Raw genomic sequence first — 18,514 nt, forward strand, 5'->3', positions numbered from 1 at the left:
TACTGGAGATCCTCTTTGCACCGCTGTTTTCCGGAACCGTGTATGTGTGGCTTCGAATTATTTGACTGTCTCTGAAAACCAGGTCGTCTTTCTGATCCCCGCTCGCTGTGTGACATGCCTGCATCTTCCCTATCTGTCTATGTAAGTGTGACGGTGATGGTCGCCGTAAGCGAATCGGATCCTTCTGAGCCAATCCTCGCGGCTGGATGGGATGATCAAATGCTCCCAGCCCAGGGACGCGTATCGATTCCGGCGACGCCGGGCGGGCTGGCTGGCTGGCTGGCTGGCTGGCTGGCTCACACACTTGGGCCTCGCGTGGCCGATAACAGGGTTGACTGATTCCATGAGGAAATGATAAGAGGCTGTGGAGTATGGAGCGGCTCCCATCGTTTGCCGACGTGGCCAATCAACGTGCGGCTGCTTCTGCCGACCTGCAGAGCTTTTGCCGACATATATGTCTAAGAGGATTTCGATTCGAGGTCCCCTTTCTAAAGGGTGCTCTGCCGCCCAATCGAACGATATAGACATATCGCGATCTCGAGTCGAGTCGAGTCAAGTCGCCAAAATATGCACCTCAATTTGTCCGACTCTAGACTGGAGAAGAAGATAAGGAACAACAACAACAAAGATGGCTCAAAATTCCTTTGGGGGGAAAAAATCATATCCAGCGTGTCGGTAATGGGAGCTGGCAAAGTATAAGTAAAGAACGTATACAACTGCACGGATATTACTGGGATGGGTTTTTGTGGTCTCTGACAGCTCGGAACTCACGCTCACCAAAGAATTAGCAAAAAAGCATTCATCATCTGTATCTGCAGTTTTTTTCTTTCTTCAAGCAATTATTATTTCTCTCAGAGACGAAAACGCCCACAGATCCTCTCTGTCTGTTCTTCACGAGCAAAGAAAGAACACCGGACAATTACCGACACGATCATGAAAGAGGACCACAAGACCACCTCTGCAGACGTCAAGCTAGACTGCATCATAATGCAGCCCAAAGACATCCTGGAGGTGCAAGAGGGAGACAGCTTGGCCGTGCCGTCGCCGGCAGAGTCGAGGGAGGTCTTGAGAAAGATTGATTTCTGGTCAGTGGGAGTGATAAATTCAAGCAAAGATGCCGTGGGAGAGAGCCAATGCCCTCCGTCCGCACGAATGCGACCCCCTGGCTGACTATATTTGGATATCAGCATGATTCCCCTGATGGGGTTCTGTTACCTCTTGCAGTACATGGACAAATTGGCTCTCAGCTCGGCAACTCTCTTGGGGCTGTTGCAGAACTTGGTAAGACAAGACTCTGGGAGACATGGCAGCGAACTGTGCGCTCTCCACGACAGGGAGCCCCATTCACCATATTTCTTTCTTACACTCCAGAAGGATCCATGTGCTGATTTTGTTGCTTGTATTGCCAGGATCTCCACGGCTCCCAGTACTCCTGGTGCTCGGCCATTTTCTATTTTGGCTACCTCGCGTGGAGCTGGCCCAGCTCTTACCTCCTTGTCCGGTTTCCGACGGGGAAATACATCGCCGTCACAGTGTACGTGTCCCGAGAGTTTCCTGGTGTCTCTTGAAAGATCTGCCTTCCCACGTCGCCCTTGTATGGCGCAAGTATATCGACACCGCTAACGAGTCGACGTGCAGGTTTTTATGGGGCGGCTTCCTCATGTGCCACGGGGCAGTTCACAACTTTGGAGGACTCATGGCGGCACGTTTCTTCCTTGGTGTGGGTGAAGCAGCCGTTGCGCCTGGCTTTGCCTTGATCACAGGCATGTTTTATACACGCAAAGAACAACCTCTGCGGTAGGTACACGTCCCCTCTCCACCCTGGTCCTCCAGATCTGGCTGCGAGGACTTCATTCAGGTGCTTGTTGGTCCGAAAACTTCACAGACACTGACGAGATTCGGGGATACAGACAAGGCGCTTGGTTTGCTGGAAACTCGTTGGCCAACATCTTTGGTGGCCTGGTCGCGTACGGCATCGGTCAGATTGAGACGTCGTCTCTTGGGAATTGGCGTTTGCTCTTCCTCATCATGGGCAGCATCACTTCGGCCTATGCTTTCCTCCTGTACCTGTTTCTCCCGGACTCGCCCGACAAAGCTGCGTTCCTGGACGAAAAGCAGCGGCGAATTGCCCTGGAGCGCACGGTCGAGAACCAGACGGGGCTCCTCGATAACAATCACTTCGTCCCGAGCCAGGTCATTGACGCCCTAACCGATCCGCAGTTGTGGTTCTTGGTGCTCTACACCGTCTCGGTCAACCTTGCCAACGGGGGATTAACCAGCGTAAGTCCCATCTCGACTTGTTCTCCCTGCCGTCCTTTGCGATCCTATGATACACCTTGACGCTTCTGGACTTGTGTGCGGACGCGAATCGGAAACTCCGGGCGAGCAATGCTAATTGGTGTCTAGTTTGGTGCACTTGTTGTCAAGGGATTCGGTTTTTCCAATCTCAATGCCCTTCTCATTCAGATGCCCATTGGCGTGGCGCAGCTCGTTTTCCTCCTCTTGACGTCGAGCTTGGCCACAATCCTTCCATCAGCCCGACTGGTCCTCATGATATTCAACACCCTCACTTCCATGGTAGGCATGATCATGGTCTACGAATGCAAAAGTCGCGCGGCGCGTATGACGGGACTGTGTCTGGGAAGCGTCTTTGCGGCCAATATTCCTCTGTCCTTGAGTTTGATCAGTTCCAACGTCGGCGGGTTCACCAAGAGGTCCGTCACCAGTGCCACCTTGTTTGTCGCCTACTGCGTCGGCAACATCGTGGGTCCGCAGTTCTTCCAGACCAGCCAGGCTCCGAAATATGCAGTAAGTCCCACCCCCTTTTTCTCACAGATGTACATTTCCGTTTTCTGCGGTGACTCTGGTCATTGACATAACTTTTCTGGCGGACATGTAGACCGGACTCAGGGCATCGCTCTCGGGATTGGCATTCGGCGCCTTCTTCCTTGCATGTCTGCTGGTGTATTACGTTTGGGAGAACGCGCAGAGGAATAAACGCCACGGACAAAGTCAGAGACGGAGCGTGGATGAAGCGCTGCGAGAAGATCTGGCGGGCAAGACAGACCGACAACAGCCTGATTTCCGATATATGATATGATGGTCGGTGGGAAGGGCAGTGGTAGCGAAGGTCTTGAATATGATGGTTCCATGTTGAAGATGATGAGAGGTCCGCTTACTACGAGTAGGTAGTAGCTATCACTGGGCTCGAGGCACTTCGCTAGGCAGGGTGGAGATTGATAATATGGTTGTTTTTGCGATCAGATATTCTTTTCGGCCATTGCGCGGGTCGTGCCATTGTTTGCTCCTTGCCCAGGGACTCTCATCGCAGCCAATGTGCTGAAGGACGAGAGATAAGACCCAACAGATCATGGTTTGGATGCCATCGCACGGAGTGAGTGCTCATTTCTTCTTGGCCAAACTCGCCACTCGAGCCGCCGCCCTCAAAAGAGCCACTGTGCCCTCTCGTTCTTTGTCCATGGCCTTGAGCCTCAGCATCTCCACAAGTTCAGTCTGGTCTGCTTCAGCCGACTGTGTCTTCCTCTGTCGCTTTATGTTGCCGTTTCCGTACAAAACGGTCCAGTCGGCCACGTCTCTGTCCACAGTCACGCCCGCACAGATCTTTGCATGTGCGCCGACTTTCACATTTGCAAGTACTGTCACATGAGACTCAATCAAGACACCTTTGTTGATGGTTGCTCCGGCATGAATCTGCGAGCTTGGATGGATGTATACACTATCGTTGATGACCGTTTTCAAGGGGTCACGCTCCTCATCATCGACATCATCAGCACCGCCCTGATGGATCAAGGGGCTAGGCTGGTTACTTCCGATTCCGGGAGCACTTGATGCTTTTGAAGCCGGATCAGAGGTCGAACCACTTGTGCTCTGAACGGGGCCACCGATGATACATTTCTCGGAGATGATGCATTTGCCACCGATGAAGAGGGGTCCGTGGACAGCGATCAGTTGAGCTCGGGGATGTACTAGGGTATGTTCACCGGCTGCGATGGCGTGTGTGCCACGGATGTAGGCTCCAGGATCAAGATGGGTGGTCTGTCCGAGGGTCACAGGTGGGCGTGATGATGATGCGGATGTCGATTGCGATGGTTGAGAGCTCATCTTACTTGTTCTTGAACTTTACAAAAAGGAAAGGGTGGAAAATGGGAGACATTGGTCTTGGGAATTGCGATTTCCTTCCACGAGAACACGAAAACGCGTCAAGATGAAAGAGACGGAGACGTGGTTCATTGGCTTCCACATGTGATCACGTGAGAGGCTGAAAACCTGCCGCTTTTTGCATGGAACTTGTCCAGAGACAGATATTTGATCAATGTTTCAGAGTCATCCACCCTTCTTCGTCCCACAAATTCCACAGACACCCACGTCACCGGCATTCACATACCCGCTCTGACTCTTCTTGCATGTCAGGCTCTGACACGACCAGTGTCGGGGATCTTTTCGAGTGTCTAGGACGTGTGAGCACGCTATGCAGGTGGCGTTGAGGCGGGGGTTTTCTAGTGAGCAGATTGGGCAGGACATTGTTGGAGGTCGTGGCGAGGATGTGCCTGAGCCTGAGCCTATGCCCGAGGGCGAGTTGGCCGAGACGACTTTGGCTGAGCTGGAGTCCGGGGTGGCGAGGTCAGATTCCGAACTTCGGACACCGGAGGTGGTATTCGATCTGGGCATCAAGGTCGGAGATGCATCCTCTGTAGACCGCGTCGAGTCTAACTTAGGCAGGTGACACGGAGATTCGGTGCTTGTACGAGTAGCAGCGCTTGTCGGTAACTCCTCTTTCCTGGGACCCCTATCTCCTGAGACTTGACCGCCTGTGTTCGTGTCAGCTTGTAGCGTTGCTGGGGTCCCAGCCGACTCGTGCGTGGTGGATGTGTCTGTGTAGTCCGTTTCGTTTGATGGGATACCGCCGTGATCTTTGTTATTTCGAAACGGCTGCAGGTAACGATCGAGTGTATTCAGGTCTTGTAATTCTCGTTGGACATTAACGTCTTGTGTATCTTCGTTCTCGCAGACCCGGATCATCGCCCGGCCCTGACCGTCTAGCAATCTCTGACCGTTGATGTCCTGGGCGTCTTCCTCGCCAGCATCCACATCTTCGTAGCCGTCTTCGTCCTCGGTGTCCTCCTCGGCAGCGGGTTGAAGATCTTCGACCTCTTTCTTGTTTGTCTCGAACCGAGCCAACGCAGCAGCAGCCCTCAACTCCCGGCCTCGTTTACTCTGGGCGACCCGGGGCTTGCTCCCAATCGGTCCCTTGCGGTTGATCTCGAGGCTCAACCGGGCGTCCTCGTCCTCACCGAGCGTCACACCATTCTTGCCAAATTTCTTCTCGATCCGTCGATCCCTCTTCTCCTTCCAGGTCAACTCTGGCTTGTCCTTCCGGGCCTTGCGTTTCCTGTTCCGACTTCGATACGTGCCTCCACAAAGCGGCAAACTCTCCAACTCCTCGCTGCGCAGGACGTTATTGCCCATGACAGTGCCCAAGTCACTCAAGGTCCGCCCGCCGCCCCAGAAGCCTTCGCCCGTGTATCCGCGTTGCCAGAGGGTCTTCATCTCGTCCGCGTAGATGTTTCTTGTCTTCCAAAAGTCCCGCCCGTGGTTCATGTGCGTGTTGTGCGCCAACTCGTGCATCATGACCATCTGCACCATGTTAAAGGGCACCCACCCGCCGCTCTTGCTCTGGAGCACCAGCTGGATGATTTCACCATTGTTGAAGTTCCGACCGATGAATTCTCGGTTGGGCTCGTACTCTTCCAGCGTGGTGACGGAGAGGTGGTGGTTCTTCATCAGTGGCAGGCATTGTGCGGCGATGGCGCGCAGGAATGTGTCGGCGAGGTCGTAGGATGTTTGTTCCGCAGACGGTCGGGGAAGTGGTTTGATGAAGACAATCCGATCATTCGGATGGGATGATTTCTGGTGATTCAGCCGTAGAATGTTGAGGGGCATCGTGGTGAGTTGGTGACACAGAGAAGAAGACGAGGCATCGCCACGCAAAGAAGCAGGCGGGGAAAAATGTTCCAAGGCGAGACGCGGGACTCGTGTAAAGTGGCCGATAAGCGGACGATCGATCGCCGCGAAAATTGCTCGTCAAAACGTGACCACAAGGACAAGTACAAATACACAGATGACTTCATTGATCAGCTATTATCTTTTCTCAGTATCATTACCCTGGCAGTTCCATCATCCTAAACTCTACAGCTGAGAATGAATAAGGCACAAGTTGAAGCCTGTTTCTTCAATCTTTGTGTAACACCCAACAAGTCGTCCTTGACTGTCGCCGCCGTATCCATTGTTCTAACCTCGGGCGTCTACACCGTATTCTTTCCCGTCGCTCTCAAACTCAAGTTCCTTATCAAAGGGCTTTTTGGCATTGAAATACCCAGACCGTGACCAGTCAAAGGGGACATGCTCCCCGACTGCATCATCCCACGGCGCCCACGAAGAATGTGTCCAGTCAGGCTGGCATTTGACTAGCTGAGGAGGCGAAGTCTTCCATTCGATTTCAGTTGACAACCCCATATCATGTTCTGCCTGCTGAATATTGGCAGAAGCGTATCCGTGCTTTGACTTTGTGTTTCGCGATTGCTCGTCGTTGTAGCCGACATTGACACTGGGAATGATGGCGATTCGACCGTACCCCAAAGTCCACAGGTCTTTGCAGAATAATGTCGGCTCGCCGGTATAGCACTCGTCCTTGTAAGCAGCCCGGAATTTGATGCTGTGCGACAGTAAGGGCTCTGCCTTGAAGACGACGGCTCCGTTCCAGCAGGCAAATACTTGAAGGGGGAGCTTTTCGTCAATGTGAGACCTCGCCGTCCTGTCATTCCAGAATAGGTTGTGAGAGAATTCAAAGGATCCACTTTGAGGAACCTCCACAAACATGTCGCCATTCATGCTGCGCCCTATCCAAGAGTCATAGAAGGTGTCTCCATTGTTGTTCCAATCCATAGCACAAACCATATCCGCTCGCTGATGGCGTCTCTGATAAATGAGTTCCAGGATGTCATCGGTGCAGATTGACACGTCGTTCAGGAAAATAATAGCGCTATCCCTTGCATACTTGTCCCGTTGAGTGGTGAGCGGAGCCAATGCCAGGTTGCGAAGCTTAGCCAGCTCCGTCACTCGGTCATTTCCACCCTTCAGGGGGTCGATGTCGCTTGTCCGGAAATAGTAAGTCACATTCAAAGCCTCGATCGCATCCTGCAGTGCGGCCAGGATCTCTGTTGTACCATCGTCGGAGCGCCCACCGACAATAGAAAGAACGCAATCTTCGGGCCCAAGAAATCGCATTGCTTCGATGATCGAGCCGAGAAGCCGCGGAAGCACATATGCGCATTCGTACAGATTGAGTGCGAAAAAGTAGCGCTTCCGTGGTTGCTGGACATTGAAAGGGAGGCTCTCTTTTGGCCGCAACATTTTGTATCTTTCCTTGATAGGCCGTGGACATTGTAGCCGGTCGAAATGAGTATCCTTTGGGTCCATTATGGCGGAGATGTATGGTCCAACCATGCCCATTCTTGACTCATTCAAATCTGCGACTGTAGGGACCGACAACAACTCGCCCTGCTCTTCTCTAAAGTCCACACCGAAAGAAGCAGATGTATTTTCCTCCACATCGTCGCCTAAATCGCTCGAAGATGTTGTCTCCCCTGTGACTGTCTCATCAATCCCAAGGTCAGAAGAATCGCCGATGGCGCTGATCCTAGGAGTTCTCCAGGCAGGCTTGACTATTGATTCGGCATGTCTTAATATGGGACTGGATAGCAAGATGTAGAAGAGACAGACAAGTAAAAGACCAACATATATTCTTTCTGAACCTCTCGAAGGCCACAGTGAAGAGACCATTGTAAGACCTGAGGATTGCAAAGTCAGGGTAGACGAGAAAGACTTAACCTCATGTAGCGAATAGACAGTGCTTGAAAATCAAGTTCATGCCCAAATTCTTACCTGTTATTGTTTCAGTCCCATTGTTGAGGCACGGGTACGGCAGGCATTCCTTGCATGTAGTGGAACGCGACGCGTTAATGCGAACAGCACCATTCTTCGCCCTTCTTTTTGTCCGCTCAAATGCTCGTCAAGACAGAAGGCAACTCAGTTTCCGCCCGAGCAGACCAGTTCTCAAATGGGCCAGGGCTATTCCAAGGGAAACCCCCTCGTTGTAGCATGAATTGGGGTGTGTAGGAACGTAGCTCATAGCCGCAATGTTTCCAGCCCCCGAAGATGCAAGGATTGTGACAGGTGTCATAGGCATGACCTGTACATACCAGAGACGACAAACCGCTGCCGTAGATACTGTACGCAGCTTCTTTGGTCCCACTTGTTCACTCTGATGACAGGTAACTCACCACGGTGGCACGGAGGTAGTGACAGAGTGCAGCGCAGATTCGCTGAATGATCTACCGTACATCAAAAAGGCCACGTGCGGGGTTAGTCGGTACGGCAGAGTATAATGCCATCATCGCAGACATGTGCCTCGTATTCTTTTCACTTCATCTCATATGAATGTGAGGTCTGCAAGAGCATGGCTTATGAAAGAAAGAATAGATCCGAAACCACCCACCTTACGGTCAAGCAATAGTCTTCTGTGATACCACCGAACAGCCGAGATTTTTGATTTGTCGTTCTTGTCACTCCACAATCTCATCGTGCACATGTCCAAGATGCCGAGGTTCAAATCTCTTCCTCCAATCCCCATCCATCATGTTCGGAGTCCGCGTTCCAGACGACAAGAAAACCTAATGGATAAGATGCTGTGGTAACTACAATATTACTTAGGTGCATAAACTACAATAAGGAGGTGGATCTTGTCACATCTCGTACAAGTATTTTGTTCAGTGCGGACAGAGTTCCGTCTCCTCTCTCGACGCCACTGTTACTGGCTTCTTTTGAAAAGCTGGGACTTCTATCGTTTCTACCTCAGGTTCTGCGAACAACTGCGCCCAAATACCCGTCCACTCGTCTACTCAGTACTCTCCATTCAACATGACAATGGGGTCGAGAAAGCCCTCATCGTCAACCTCTGGGTTTTTCCAAGCTCTTCCCGTTGTACCACAGCAATATACGGCCTCCTCGCCGCACGAATCGTCAGATGATCCAGTTTTCTCACGCGCTTTGTCCCTCTACCTTCCCAGCCCGCTGCCAACCCCTCTCGAGAACCATTTCCATGACTTTGCACGGCTTGTCCTCGAGCCGTCAACCCTACAACACACGGTCGACTGTGATACTGATCTGCCAACACTCCACCCATTGACCACCTTTGGCGAAGAGAACAAAGTATCTCCTCTCCGCACAAGTGAAGGATGGCGAGCTCTCAAGCAGATTCAAACTCGCGCCGGCGTGGTGGGAAACGGATATCCTCAGCCCACCTTGAAGCAAGACTTCAATCGACGAGTTCATCAATTCGGCACCCTACACCTTTGGCACGGTTCGTGCGCGGTGACCACCTGCCCTATGGCCATGACTGACGGGGCGGCTGTGCTGTTACGCCGACATTTCGATGATCCGGATGGAGATCAACCCGGTCGCGGGGCCGTGTTCCGTGAAAGCTATCGTCGTCTCGTCTCTTTGGATCCTTCGACCTCCTGGACCAGTGGCCAATGGATGACCGAACGCAGCGGTGGAAGTGACGTACGGGGCACCGAGACCGTCGCCCGCCGGATAACTGCTCAAGAAATTCAAAATGATGTCAACCTCAACCGGGACAAAGACGCACACGGTCTCCCTCTCGGCCCTTGGATCGTGGACGGGTTCAAATGGTTCTCCTCTGCAACTGACGCCGACATGGCCGTTCTTCTGGCACAGACAAGCAAAGGGCTCAGTGCATTTTATGCTCCTCTTCGCCGAAGTACAGGTCGGCCGTCATCTTCAGCATCGGAAACAAACGGTGTCCGGATCCAACGCCTCAAAAATAAACTTGGCACAAAGGGTGTGCCAACCGCCGAGCTCGAGCTCAAGGGAATGCGCGCCTACCTCGTCGGCCAGGAAGGCCAAGGTATCAAGGAAATCAGCTCTATTTTGAATATCACACGACTACACACCGCAAGTGGAAGTGCAGGTGGCTTGGCAAGGGGATTGGCAGTGAGTCGTGCATACACGCTCGTCCGAAAAGTAAGAGGCGGCCAACTTTTGCGGGACAACGCGCAGCATTTGGCCTGGATGGCCAACGAAAGCGTCAAATATCGCGCCAGCGCACACTTTGTCTTCCTTGGTATTGCACTTTTGGGCGCTACTGAACAGGGTTATGAGGTTGTGACACAACACACCCGTGGCGCAGCGGTCCTCATCCCACGCTCAAAGGAGAAACAAGAGATGCTTCTCCGTCTGCTCACTCCCGTGATGAAAGCGCAGGTCAGCTTGAATGGCGTCTTGGGCTTGAGAGCCTGTATGGAGTCGCTCGGTGGGGTGGGTTACTGCGAGAACAACGAAGATGGCGGTCTCATGAACATCGCCCGTCTATTCCGCGACTGTTCGGTGAACACCATCTGGGAGGGCACGACGAGCGTCATGGCCGAGGACGTGTTGCGGGTAGTAAAGAACCCAAAGACGCAGACTAGGGACATCCTCGACGACGTCTTTGGGGACTGGGTGCGGAATGTGCTGAATGCCGTCCAAAGCGCCACCCACGATGGCCGCCAGCGACGAACAGCAGGCGTCTTCGCCCCGGAATGCGAGATGACCACGAACCGCTACAACATACTCCGCGATCTGGTCCGCTCAAGCGACGCGCTGTCTCTCCAGCGATGCGGCCGGGACATTCTGGACCACATCGAGGCCGTGGCGTGCGCTTGCCTGCTCATGTTCGACGCCACCGTTGACGGGGACGAGATCGCGACCGAAATCGCAAAGCGCTGGGTCAGGACGCACGCCTTGCCCGCCGACAAGGTCAAGATACTACAGACCGAGAGCAATATTACCTCGAGTGACAGGTCCAAGGAGATCGAGATGGACAGGAGGATCTTTCTCGGTTCGGCGGCGGCGGCTTCGCCTGAAGCAGCGATACAAGCCAGACTTTGAAATAGCATGGCTGGATCCGGTTGTAATTGGATGTGCCCGTCCGGCACATGAGAAGGGTGTAAAAATCAACAAATATAGTCGAAACTGAAATGAAACGAGGGACAATAATCTCGACTATGGTCATCTTGCTCTCCCCTACGTATTCTGATATGACTTTGTAGCTCATCATCAACTAAACACCTCACATACTGTTCCGATAAATCCAGCCAGACCGCCCAGGTTCGAAGCCGGTGCTGGACCCGTCACCGGCCCTGTCGCAGTCATGGTAGGGACAACGAGGACCTGGTCGCCCACTTCCATCCACTCGACCGTACTGACAAAACGGAAGGATACCCTGATTTCTCTCCTCTCCTCGTTGGGCTTGCTGCCTTCGCCGTTGCCGTCGCCATCTCCACATACCTCGACAGCAGCACCGTTATCACCATCATCATCGCCAATGTCAAAGTGAAAAAGCTCCGAGTCATCCCGAGAAGACGTCGCAACCGCCCTGGCGCTAAACTGCTCGTCCTCATCAAGCGCGACTGCCGTCACTTTGACAGCAGCACGAATACTGTTGATGTACACGATTGCATGCCCCCCTAAAATCAGGACTGGTGAAGTTGTCTGTGCAAAGTCTGAGGTAGGGAACCTTGCGGAGAACGAACGGTAGCCCGCCAGATTCTGGGTGACATCGGCAAGAACCATACCCTTCCGAGCCCTGCTAAGCGCGATGGTGGCGTGCTCATCGTTCAGGAGTTCGACGCCAATCGTGCCTGTTTCTCCATTGTGCATACGCATTACTGGGAGCCGTAAAGTGCGAAGGGACACGATGCGGACCTGGAGAAATGTCGCCCAAGTCTGGTATCTTTGATCTGAGTGCTGTGGCGTCTCTCCCTGACAAGAGCGAGCGAGAACACTTGATGATAGCCCCTGTGTATATAAAGACTCACCAGCAGCATAGGAACTGGCGCTCAACGCGGACTGAGAGGCATTGGTGGATAAACCGTCGGAGTCCAGATTGAAAGGCCCTAGAAGCATGGTATCGCCAACAGACAGGATACCGCAAGAGAGATGTCCACAAAGCACTATCCCCTGTTTTGCGATTCTATTTTCGGTATCCAAGGTGAAAACGCGGGATGGAGGGATACTGAAGACCTCATCGATATGGAAAAGAGCAGGATTCGTAGCATGTCCACGCCAGGGAGATTGCTTTGGCCTACACGTGGTGGGCATGCTTCGAAGTAATGCGTGCAATTTGCTTATTCCAACCCCTGTAACAGCGGAAGTCATTAGAATTGGGACCGTACTCTGCTCGGCATCATTTCGTATCGATTCAACAAGGCGCTCAACCTCCACCTGATCCCTTTCGTATATGACTTGGAGTCCTGGGAGAGTGACTCCTTGTTCTGAAGCAGGCGGGGGGCCTGGCACGCTGCTCAGCATGACAGGTTTCCTACCGGCGGCCTTGAGAGCGGAGAGGATTTTTGCAAGAACAAGTCGTAGTCCTGCCTTGGTCGCAATGTCCATTTTCGTGATGGTCACAACCAATGGCAGCTTTAATCGCAAACACAAAGCCAGGTACGAGAGTGAGAGGTCCCAACTCTCGGCGTTTCCGCTATTACTATATCCTTGAGAACTCGTTGCAGCCGTTCGGTTTGTTGCCTCGCTACTGCCATCAGCTGCGACGCATAAAATGGTCCAAGAAGGCCTCCAGGATATCAGACTTCGGAAAGCAGACTTCGAGAATTTTGGAAGGCCAGGCGAATCGGAGAGCAAGACAAGACGCTTAGCCAGGTTGTGGATGTCTAGCCAAGAGGAAACATTACCTGACGCATAGTTGATAACAGCAGCTTGAGAGTGTCGATTCTCCGAGTAGCCTACTAGTTCATGTGCAACAGAACTAGTGAGCCCCGAGGCGATCTCATGTCGATGTTTAAGGAGCGACAGCCGGCTTTTGCCCCGTCCATTATCTAAAGTAGAGGTTGACAAGGTCCCCAATAAAGATGACTTCCCAGCAGCTGTAGCTCCAACTAGTGTCACTCGAAATTGATCAGTCGAAGCGTGGTCGACCAAGTCTGACACATCCTCTGGTCGAGAGGAATCGACTGACGTATCAAGGGTTGTTCTTGGGATATCGGCATCGGCTGAGCCTCGTGTGTCTGGGTAAACCAGTACTTCAGCAACCCAGAGCACGTCTTTGCGCGTTTCTGTGTGGCCGGTTTCACTATCGCTGTCAACCCACTCGCACGCTCCGACTGGAACTTTCCGCAGTATATTGGTGGTACAGCCGAGGCTTGCGGCCATGGCTTTTAAATTGGTTAGACTCTCTTGTAACTCATCTTCGACTAAGCCTGCTAGCATGCCATCATCGGCCACACCGATTTCATAGAGGGCGCCCTGGCTTTCTTCGAGACCTGGCAGCAGCTTTGCTGGACGTTCTGGAACTCCCAATCTTGGAGTCGCTTCAGGAAGCAGCGGCAGAACCAGGTCTGCGTTTGATGAAGAATGGAAGGGTGAAGACTGTTGTAATCTCCATAAGAGCTGTGTGGTCAATTGTTGTAGTCTGGTCTGACGAGTCTGTGCCGAAGGCTGTGATAGCGGACGATCGAACAGAGAGTCACCCAGGGAGCGACTCGATTCAATGGCGGCTTGAAATATGGGCGTATAGTGCTGTGACCCAGGGGTGGAGGATGAGGTAGTCGTGGAGAGGAATTTCCGCCTAGGACGAAGGAGGAGGTGAAGTTTGTACTCTGTAGGACCGTCCTGGCGTTCTGGCTCCAGCTTCATGAGCGCATATGTGACATAGGCCCCGCCACTGTAAAGATGTTCACGCGAGTGATGAAGTGGCTGAGGAGTAGAACTTCCTGGAGTGGACCAAGGAGAATGTATTCGAGGAGGCTCATCCTGGTAGGTAAAGATGGAAGCCATGATGTGAACGTCTATATCCTTCTCTTTTTCTTCAGTTGTTTCACGCAATACGCCGTGTTAATGGTAAACGAAACGAGGACCGGGATAAAGATCGGGTGACAGTGTGAGAGTAGTAGAGAAGTTGGGAGAGGCGAACAACCATTGTTGCGATGAGTTCAGCTGCGTGCAGGACTGAAGGCTGGAGGAGGTAGGATGGTCTTATGATGGCAGTTTCGGAGAGTTAGTAACAGTCATAGCATGTAGGGGAGGCAGTCCTATGTATAGCGGACAGAGGAAACCTTGAGTCACTGATGACAATGCCACCAATATAGAGTCACAAAGTCGAGGCTGAGCGAACCAAGATAGAGGAGGTCGAAGCCTGGTCAACAATTGGGTTTTCGGCGGCGGAACTTAGATTTGGCGGGTCATGCCGACGCAGGCTGCTATCCCCTTGTCGCATGCAGGAAGTACATGTATGTAAGGGCCTCCCTTGTCACAGCTCCTCCGACAAAAGAACTCGTCGCTACGTACGAGTTACTTAGTAGAGCACGTCATTCAGGCTCTGGAGACGCCGCAACAGAATGAGAAATCTAGCAGTCTATGAGGGCGCGACTTTATTCGGCTACGACAAGTCATGATCCCTCGAGCAATGCATACTGTGTGCGGGGCATTCTGTGAAGGATTGCCATCCCCGCGATTTGATTGTATCGGTGTAACTCGGACATGGAAGCATTTCATTTCTTTCATCTGGGTATCTTGACACTATCTCCTATGCTCTCCGGGTATCACAAGGAATGATCGCGGGTGACGGGGAAATCGAGTAAATGGGTGCATTGGACGAAGATGGTGGTCTGGCGGAAAGGAGCCCTCTTTCATCTCTTTCCTGTTTCTATTTCGGTCATGGGAGAAAGCCGGAAGATCTTCCCAGTGATGATGCCAGAAGCCAGCAAGAAAATCCGCCGGTTCACTTGCTCTTCTCTTCTCCTTCGGATACCTTCTCCCACTCGCTGTCGGTGCTGACATAGCCTGAGCTCTCGCCTAGGCTGCGCCGACGCCTCAGCAACTCTGTACTCTCTGCCATCTTTGGCTCGAGGAGAGTTGTTGGACTGTCTTTCGGCCTCTCGTGTCTCGGACTCTGGCTGCGCACCAATGCTGTCGTTGTAGATTTTACCGGGTCAGCAGCTGGCGCACTCGGCAGTGGCCCTTCTGTTTCGGTATCACTCGCGTTATCTGGCTCCGGGCTCTTTTCTTTCTTCTCTTTTGCCTTTTGCGCTTGTTGTTCTTTCGCGATTTCAGTAGCGAACCAGTTGATGGAATACCAGAGGCCGCCGCACAGAACGGATAATACCAAAAAGTGTAGGGAATAGGTCGCAATGAGCAGGATCAGAAGGAGGAGTTGCAGGGCGGCAAACGCGGCATTCGTAGCAACAAGGAGTGTAGGTGTCGGACCGGGCGTAAAGATGGAATTCCAGAGCTCTTCGAGGAAGGAGGCCATTTTCTATTTCACAGTCGTTCTGCGCAGCGCTGTGTTGAAAGAGGTGAATGGTAATCGAGGAGGCAGACAGCTGGCGAGGGCGAGAGTGGGAAGAAAGCGACGAAACCTGCCCCGCCTCCAGGAGGGTTTGGAGAGCTTTTAACGGGAGACCAAACTCCTGGCGCCTTGTCCCCTTGCGATTGCGGTAGAGGCAGGCGACCGCTCTATAAGGACAGGTTGGAGTATTTGAGTGGCTGAAGGAGGCTAGAAAAGGTGCAAACGTGGCATCGACAAAGGGCCACTGAGGGTTTGCACCCGAGGCCAGCAGTCAAGTGGCCGATGACGACCACTGTCGGGCACTGTAGTTGGAGAAAAGTCAGAGAAAACAAATCATCCGGCCACCAGGCTGCCTGTTTGAACAACTTATAACCATGCCATTGTCAATAGTTTCACTTTGGATGAGATTCTGACTATTCAATATGTAACAACTCCGGAAGCCCCTCGGGTTTACGTCTTCGCACTGCACTGTTCGCACCTGCACAGTCGCCAGTTTTACTGGCTAACCCAGACTCCCGAAAGCTGGCAGGGCTGGCTATACGAGAAGAAACCCCGATTTTGTTCCGGACTGCTGGACGTTACACGAGTGCTTCCTCGTTTGGCTAGATGAGTCTTGTCCTGTCGGCACATGATTATTATCTCGAAGTCTGCGTGTCATCCACCGAAACCCCTAAACATGACGAACATTTCCGGATAGATACATCCTGGAGTTTGGGACTGTCTGATCGTTACTGGGATAAATCCGAACTCGATTGTCGAAAGCTTTCGGTAGAAGCTGCATACATTGTTCCCTTGTAGGAAAAGACAGGCATGGTGGCCATGACTGGCAAGACAAATGCGGCTACTGGAAGAGAAAGATCAAGCTTGCTTTTCTTTATTCATGTTATTTGAAGATGCGCCTGTCCATCAACTGGTACAAAATGGGGTCAGATGATCATGCTAATGCCATTTCACGTTATAGCCTGGTCATTGTGCATGCAGTAGTCACACCAAAGTCCAGAATCAAAACGCGGCAGGAAAACATCAATCTGTCATCTCATCGTGAAGAACGCAAGTCTTCGGGTCGCAGAACGAGGTTGCGATGTAAACCACCATCATTTCGCGTTTCGGGCGAAAATGCTCCGGCCGGTGGGATGGTAGTGTATCTCCGATGTCAACCTTGTCGCATCGTCCCAGTGGTTACCACGATGTCCAGCCAGCCAGCCAGCCAGCAGCCCTGCGCCAAAACCCACTTATGCGAGTGCCGATCTCTCCACGACTGTAAAGGCGCTCGGAAAACCAACGTGCGGCTGAATCTCCAGCACTGCGTGGCGTAATGACGAACAGAGGTTTGACTGGTTTCGTGTCATGTCCAATCTCGGGAGAACAATGGGGGCCAGCTGGGTGATGAGAATTGACCCTTGTGAGAGCTTCGTTTTGATATTTGCTTGATTGACCTGGAGAGTGCCCGCCCCATCATTGAACGAGGTGTCCCATTGACAATGGATATGGCTGAATGAAAGTAACAAGGGGCATGACGCGCCAGTATTTAGGCCAGTCGCATCTATCTGTAAATGATAGGTGTGAGAGAGTGAATACTCCGTTCATGCATTTGTGACTGGATAGATGAATAGTTCGGGGATCACAAGCGGCTCCGTCGTTGATCAGCTTGTGGATTTGCATCCAAACGTTTCGCATATTATTACTCCGAGTTGTGGTTACTAGGAAATACGAGTAGATCCCGAGCATTCCTAGCTCGCAGAGCTGGAGCCTACCCGTATAGTCCTGAGGGCCAAAATGTACCTGAAGCACGGGGTAAGTGGCTGGTGAATCCATCGCGTCGACTAACAGCCACATGAACAACCGAAAGGATTCAAGCCACAGATTCCTGGCCTACAATTACTCGTACATCGAGATGAGGCTGAATCACCCGCCAGCTGCTGCACATGACACCCTTGGAAAGGACTGCCCTAGGCGAAGCGGTCGATCCAGGATCCTGAGGCTTTTGGTACTTCTTCTAGAGTGTGGCGTTTGGGGTCTAGTTGTGGCTGGTGAGCTAGGAAACTGCGACACACGAGTCCGCTGTAATGTCGAACTCCGGCACTCCGCAAGGATCGAGGATTTGGATTTGTTGGATTCTATAGCTTCCGAGGGGGTTCAAGGGCGATTTCAGAGGACCAGGTACGGCAGGTTCAGTCTCATAGGTAACAAGATATGAGAACTTGAGAGCTTGAGAGCTTGAGAAGCTCAATGTCAACGGAGGGAATGCTCGTACATAGGTGTAGCGCCGTGCTCAGGGTCGACCTTGAGATGTCAATGGGCCATGCCGAGAGGCTGAGGATTGTGGCTGTTGACCCTGCAAGTACCGACCTATCGGTTACTCGCCCTCTTCAAGATGTGCTTTTGGGTCAATCTCTTTTCCCATGCTCCTCAGCCGCAACAGAGAGTGGAGGACGGAGGCGCTGATTCAAAACGGCCGACAATTACTCGTATCCTAGACTTTGTTTGGTCACTGACATAGTGTCTGGCTGAAAGAAGTAACAGTGATGTGGATGATTGTTGCGGATTGGCCCTATCGCAATCTCCAGATCAGCATCATGGCCTGTGTATGAAGGCGAAATGATTAGCGTGAGGTCCAAGAGGTTAGGGTTACCACTTAACGGGTGTCGAGCGATGTGAGGGTTGGTTGCATCATGGACGTGCATTTGAATTCGCCCGTTTACAGAACCACAGACAGGGGGCGTTATTGGGGTTTAGTGACGAGCGAAAGAACGAGAGGCACAAGGGTCCCATGGGTGACTAGGAGAAGAAACGGAAAGAGAAACGAGAGCGACCCAAGACGAGGTGGCCTATCGGGTCCAGCACAAAGACCTGCAAGATTAATGTTGCCAGCTTCTGTTGCATTATTCTTTCTGATGCATCTTGACAGTTGGTCATTTGGGGCATTTGCTGGGCATCGTGGGGGCGAATTTAATACGGACTCTCCCACCTTGCTCCCCTGCTTCCCTTTTCTCTCCCTCGCTCGGATGGTGCCCTTCGTGCTCACCACTGATCTCGCCATCTGTGCTCATCCACCAACCACCTCGCAAC

General features: G+C 52.4%; 7 protein-coding genes across 7 annotated transcripts; 2 read left to right on the top strand and 5 right to left on the bottom strand.

Annotated features, from left to right (window-relative positions):
* Positions 1-933: 933 nt before the first annotated feature.
* On the top strand, positions 934-3,100 carry AYO21_08175 (hypothetical protein; the record flags this gene model as incomplete). The annotated part of the gene is made up of 7 exons (XM_022658123.1): positions 934-1,085; positions 1,188-1,281; positions 1,410-1,534; positions 1,639-1,797; positions 1,911-2,280; positions 2,407-2,808; positions 2,900-3,100. 7 exons carry the CDS (start codon positions 934-936, stop codon positions 3,098-3,100), a joined length of 1,503 nt encoding a protein of 500 aa, XP_022509519.1.
* Positions 3,101-3,402: 302 nt separating this feature from the next.
* Positions 3,403-4,122, bottom strand: AYO21_08176 (hypothetical protein; the record flags this gene model as incomplete). The annotated part of the gene is made up of 1 exon (XM_022658124.1): positions 3,403-4,122. The coding sequence occupies one exon, from the start codon at positions 4,120-4,122 to the stop codon at positions 3,403-3,405; it is 720 nt and encodes a 239-aa protein (XP_022509520.1).
* A 222-nt stretch (positions 4,123-4,344) lies between these two features.
* On the bottom strand, positions 4,345-5,961 carry AYO21_08177 (hypothetical protein; the record flags this gene model as incomplete). The annotated part of the gene is made up of 1 exon (XM_022658125.1): positions 4,345-5,961. One exon carries the CDS (start codon positions 5,959-5,961, stop codon positions 4,345-4,347), a length of 1,617 nt encoding a protein of 538 aa, XP_022509521.1.
* A 348-nt stretch (positions 5,962-6,309) lies between these two features.
* On the bottom strand, positions 6,310-7,860 carry AYO21_08178 (hypothetical protein; the record flags this gene model as incomplete). The annotated part of the gene is made up of 1 exon (XM_022658126.1): positions 6,310-7,860. The coding sequence occupies one exon, from the start codon at positions 7,858-7,860 to the stop codon at positions 6,310-6,312; it is 1,551 nt and encodes a 516-aa protein (XP_022509522.1).
* Positions 7,861-8,997: 1,137 nt separating this feature from the next.
* Positions 8,998-11,028, top strand: AYO21_08179 (hypothetical protein; the record flags this gene model as incomplete). Its single annotated transcript, XM_022658127.1, has 1 exon — positions 8,998-11,028. The coding sequence occupies one exon, from the start codon at positions 8,998-9,000 to the stop codon at positions 11,026-11,028; it is 2,031 nt and encodes a 676-aa protein (XP_022509523.1).
* Positions 11,029-11,196: 168 nt separating this feature from the next.
* AYO21_08180 (hypothetical protein) lies at positions 11,197-13,935 on the bottom strand (the record flags this gene model as incomplete). Its single annotated transcript, XM_022658128.1, has 4 exons — positions 11,197-11,780; positions 11,845-11,901; positions 11,958-12,035; positions 12,315-13,935. 4 exons carry the CDS (start codon positions 13,933-13,935, stop codon positions 11,197-11,199), a joined length of 2,340 nt encoding a protein of 779 aa, XP_022509524.1.
* Positions 13,936-14,878: 943 nt separating this feature from the next.
* AYO21_08181 (hypothetical protein) lies at positions 14,879-15,409 on the bottom strand (the record flags this gene model as incomplete). Its single annotated transcript, XM_022658129.1, has 1 exon — positions 14,879-15,409. The coding sequence occupies one exon, from the start codon at positions 15,407-15,409 to the stop codon at positions 14,879-14,881; it is 531 nt and encodes a 176-aa protein (XP_022509525.1).
* Positions 15,410-18,514: the final 3,105 nt, after the last annotated feature.

The sequence above is a fragment of the Fonsecaea monophora genome, assembly GCF_001642475.1.
Source record: "Fonsecaea monophora strain CBS 269.37 chromosome Unknown Scaff69, whole genome shotgun sequence".
In the NCBI taxonomy this organism is placed as follows: Eukaryota; Fungi; Ascomycota; class Eurotiomycetes; order Chaetothyriales; family Herpotrichiellaceae; genus Fonsecaea; species Fonsecaea monophora.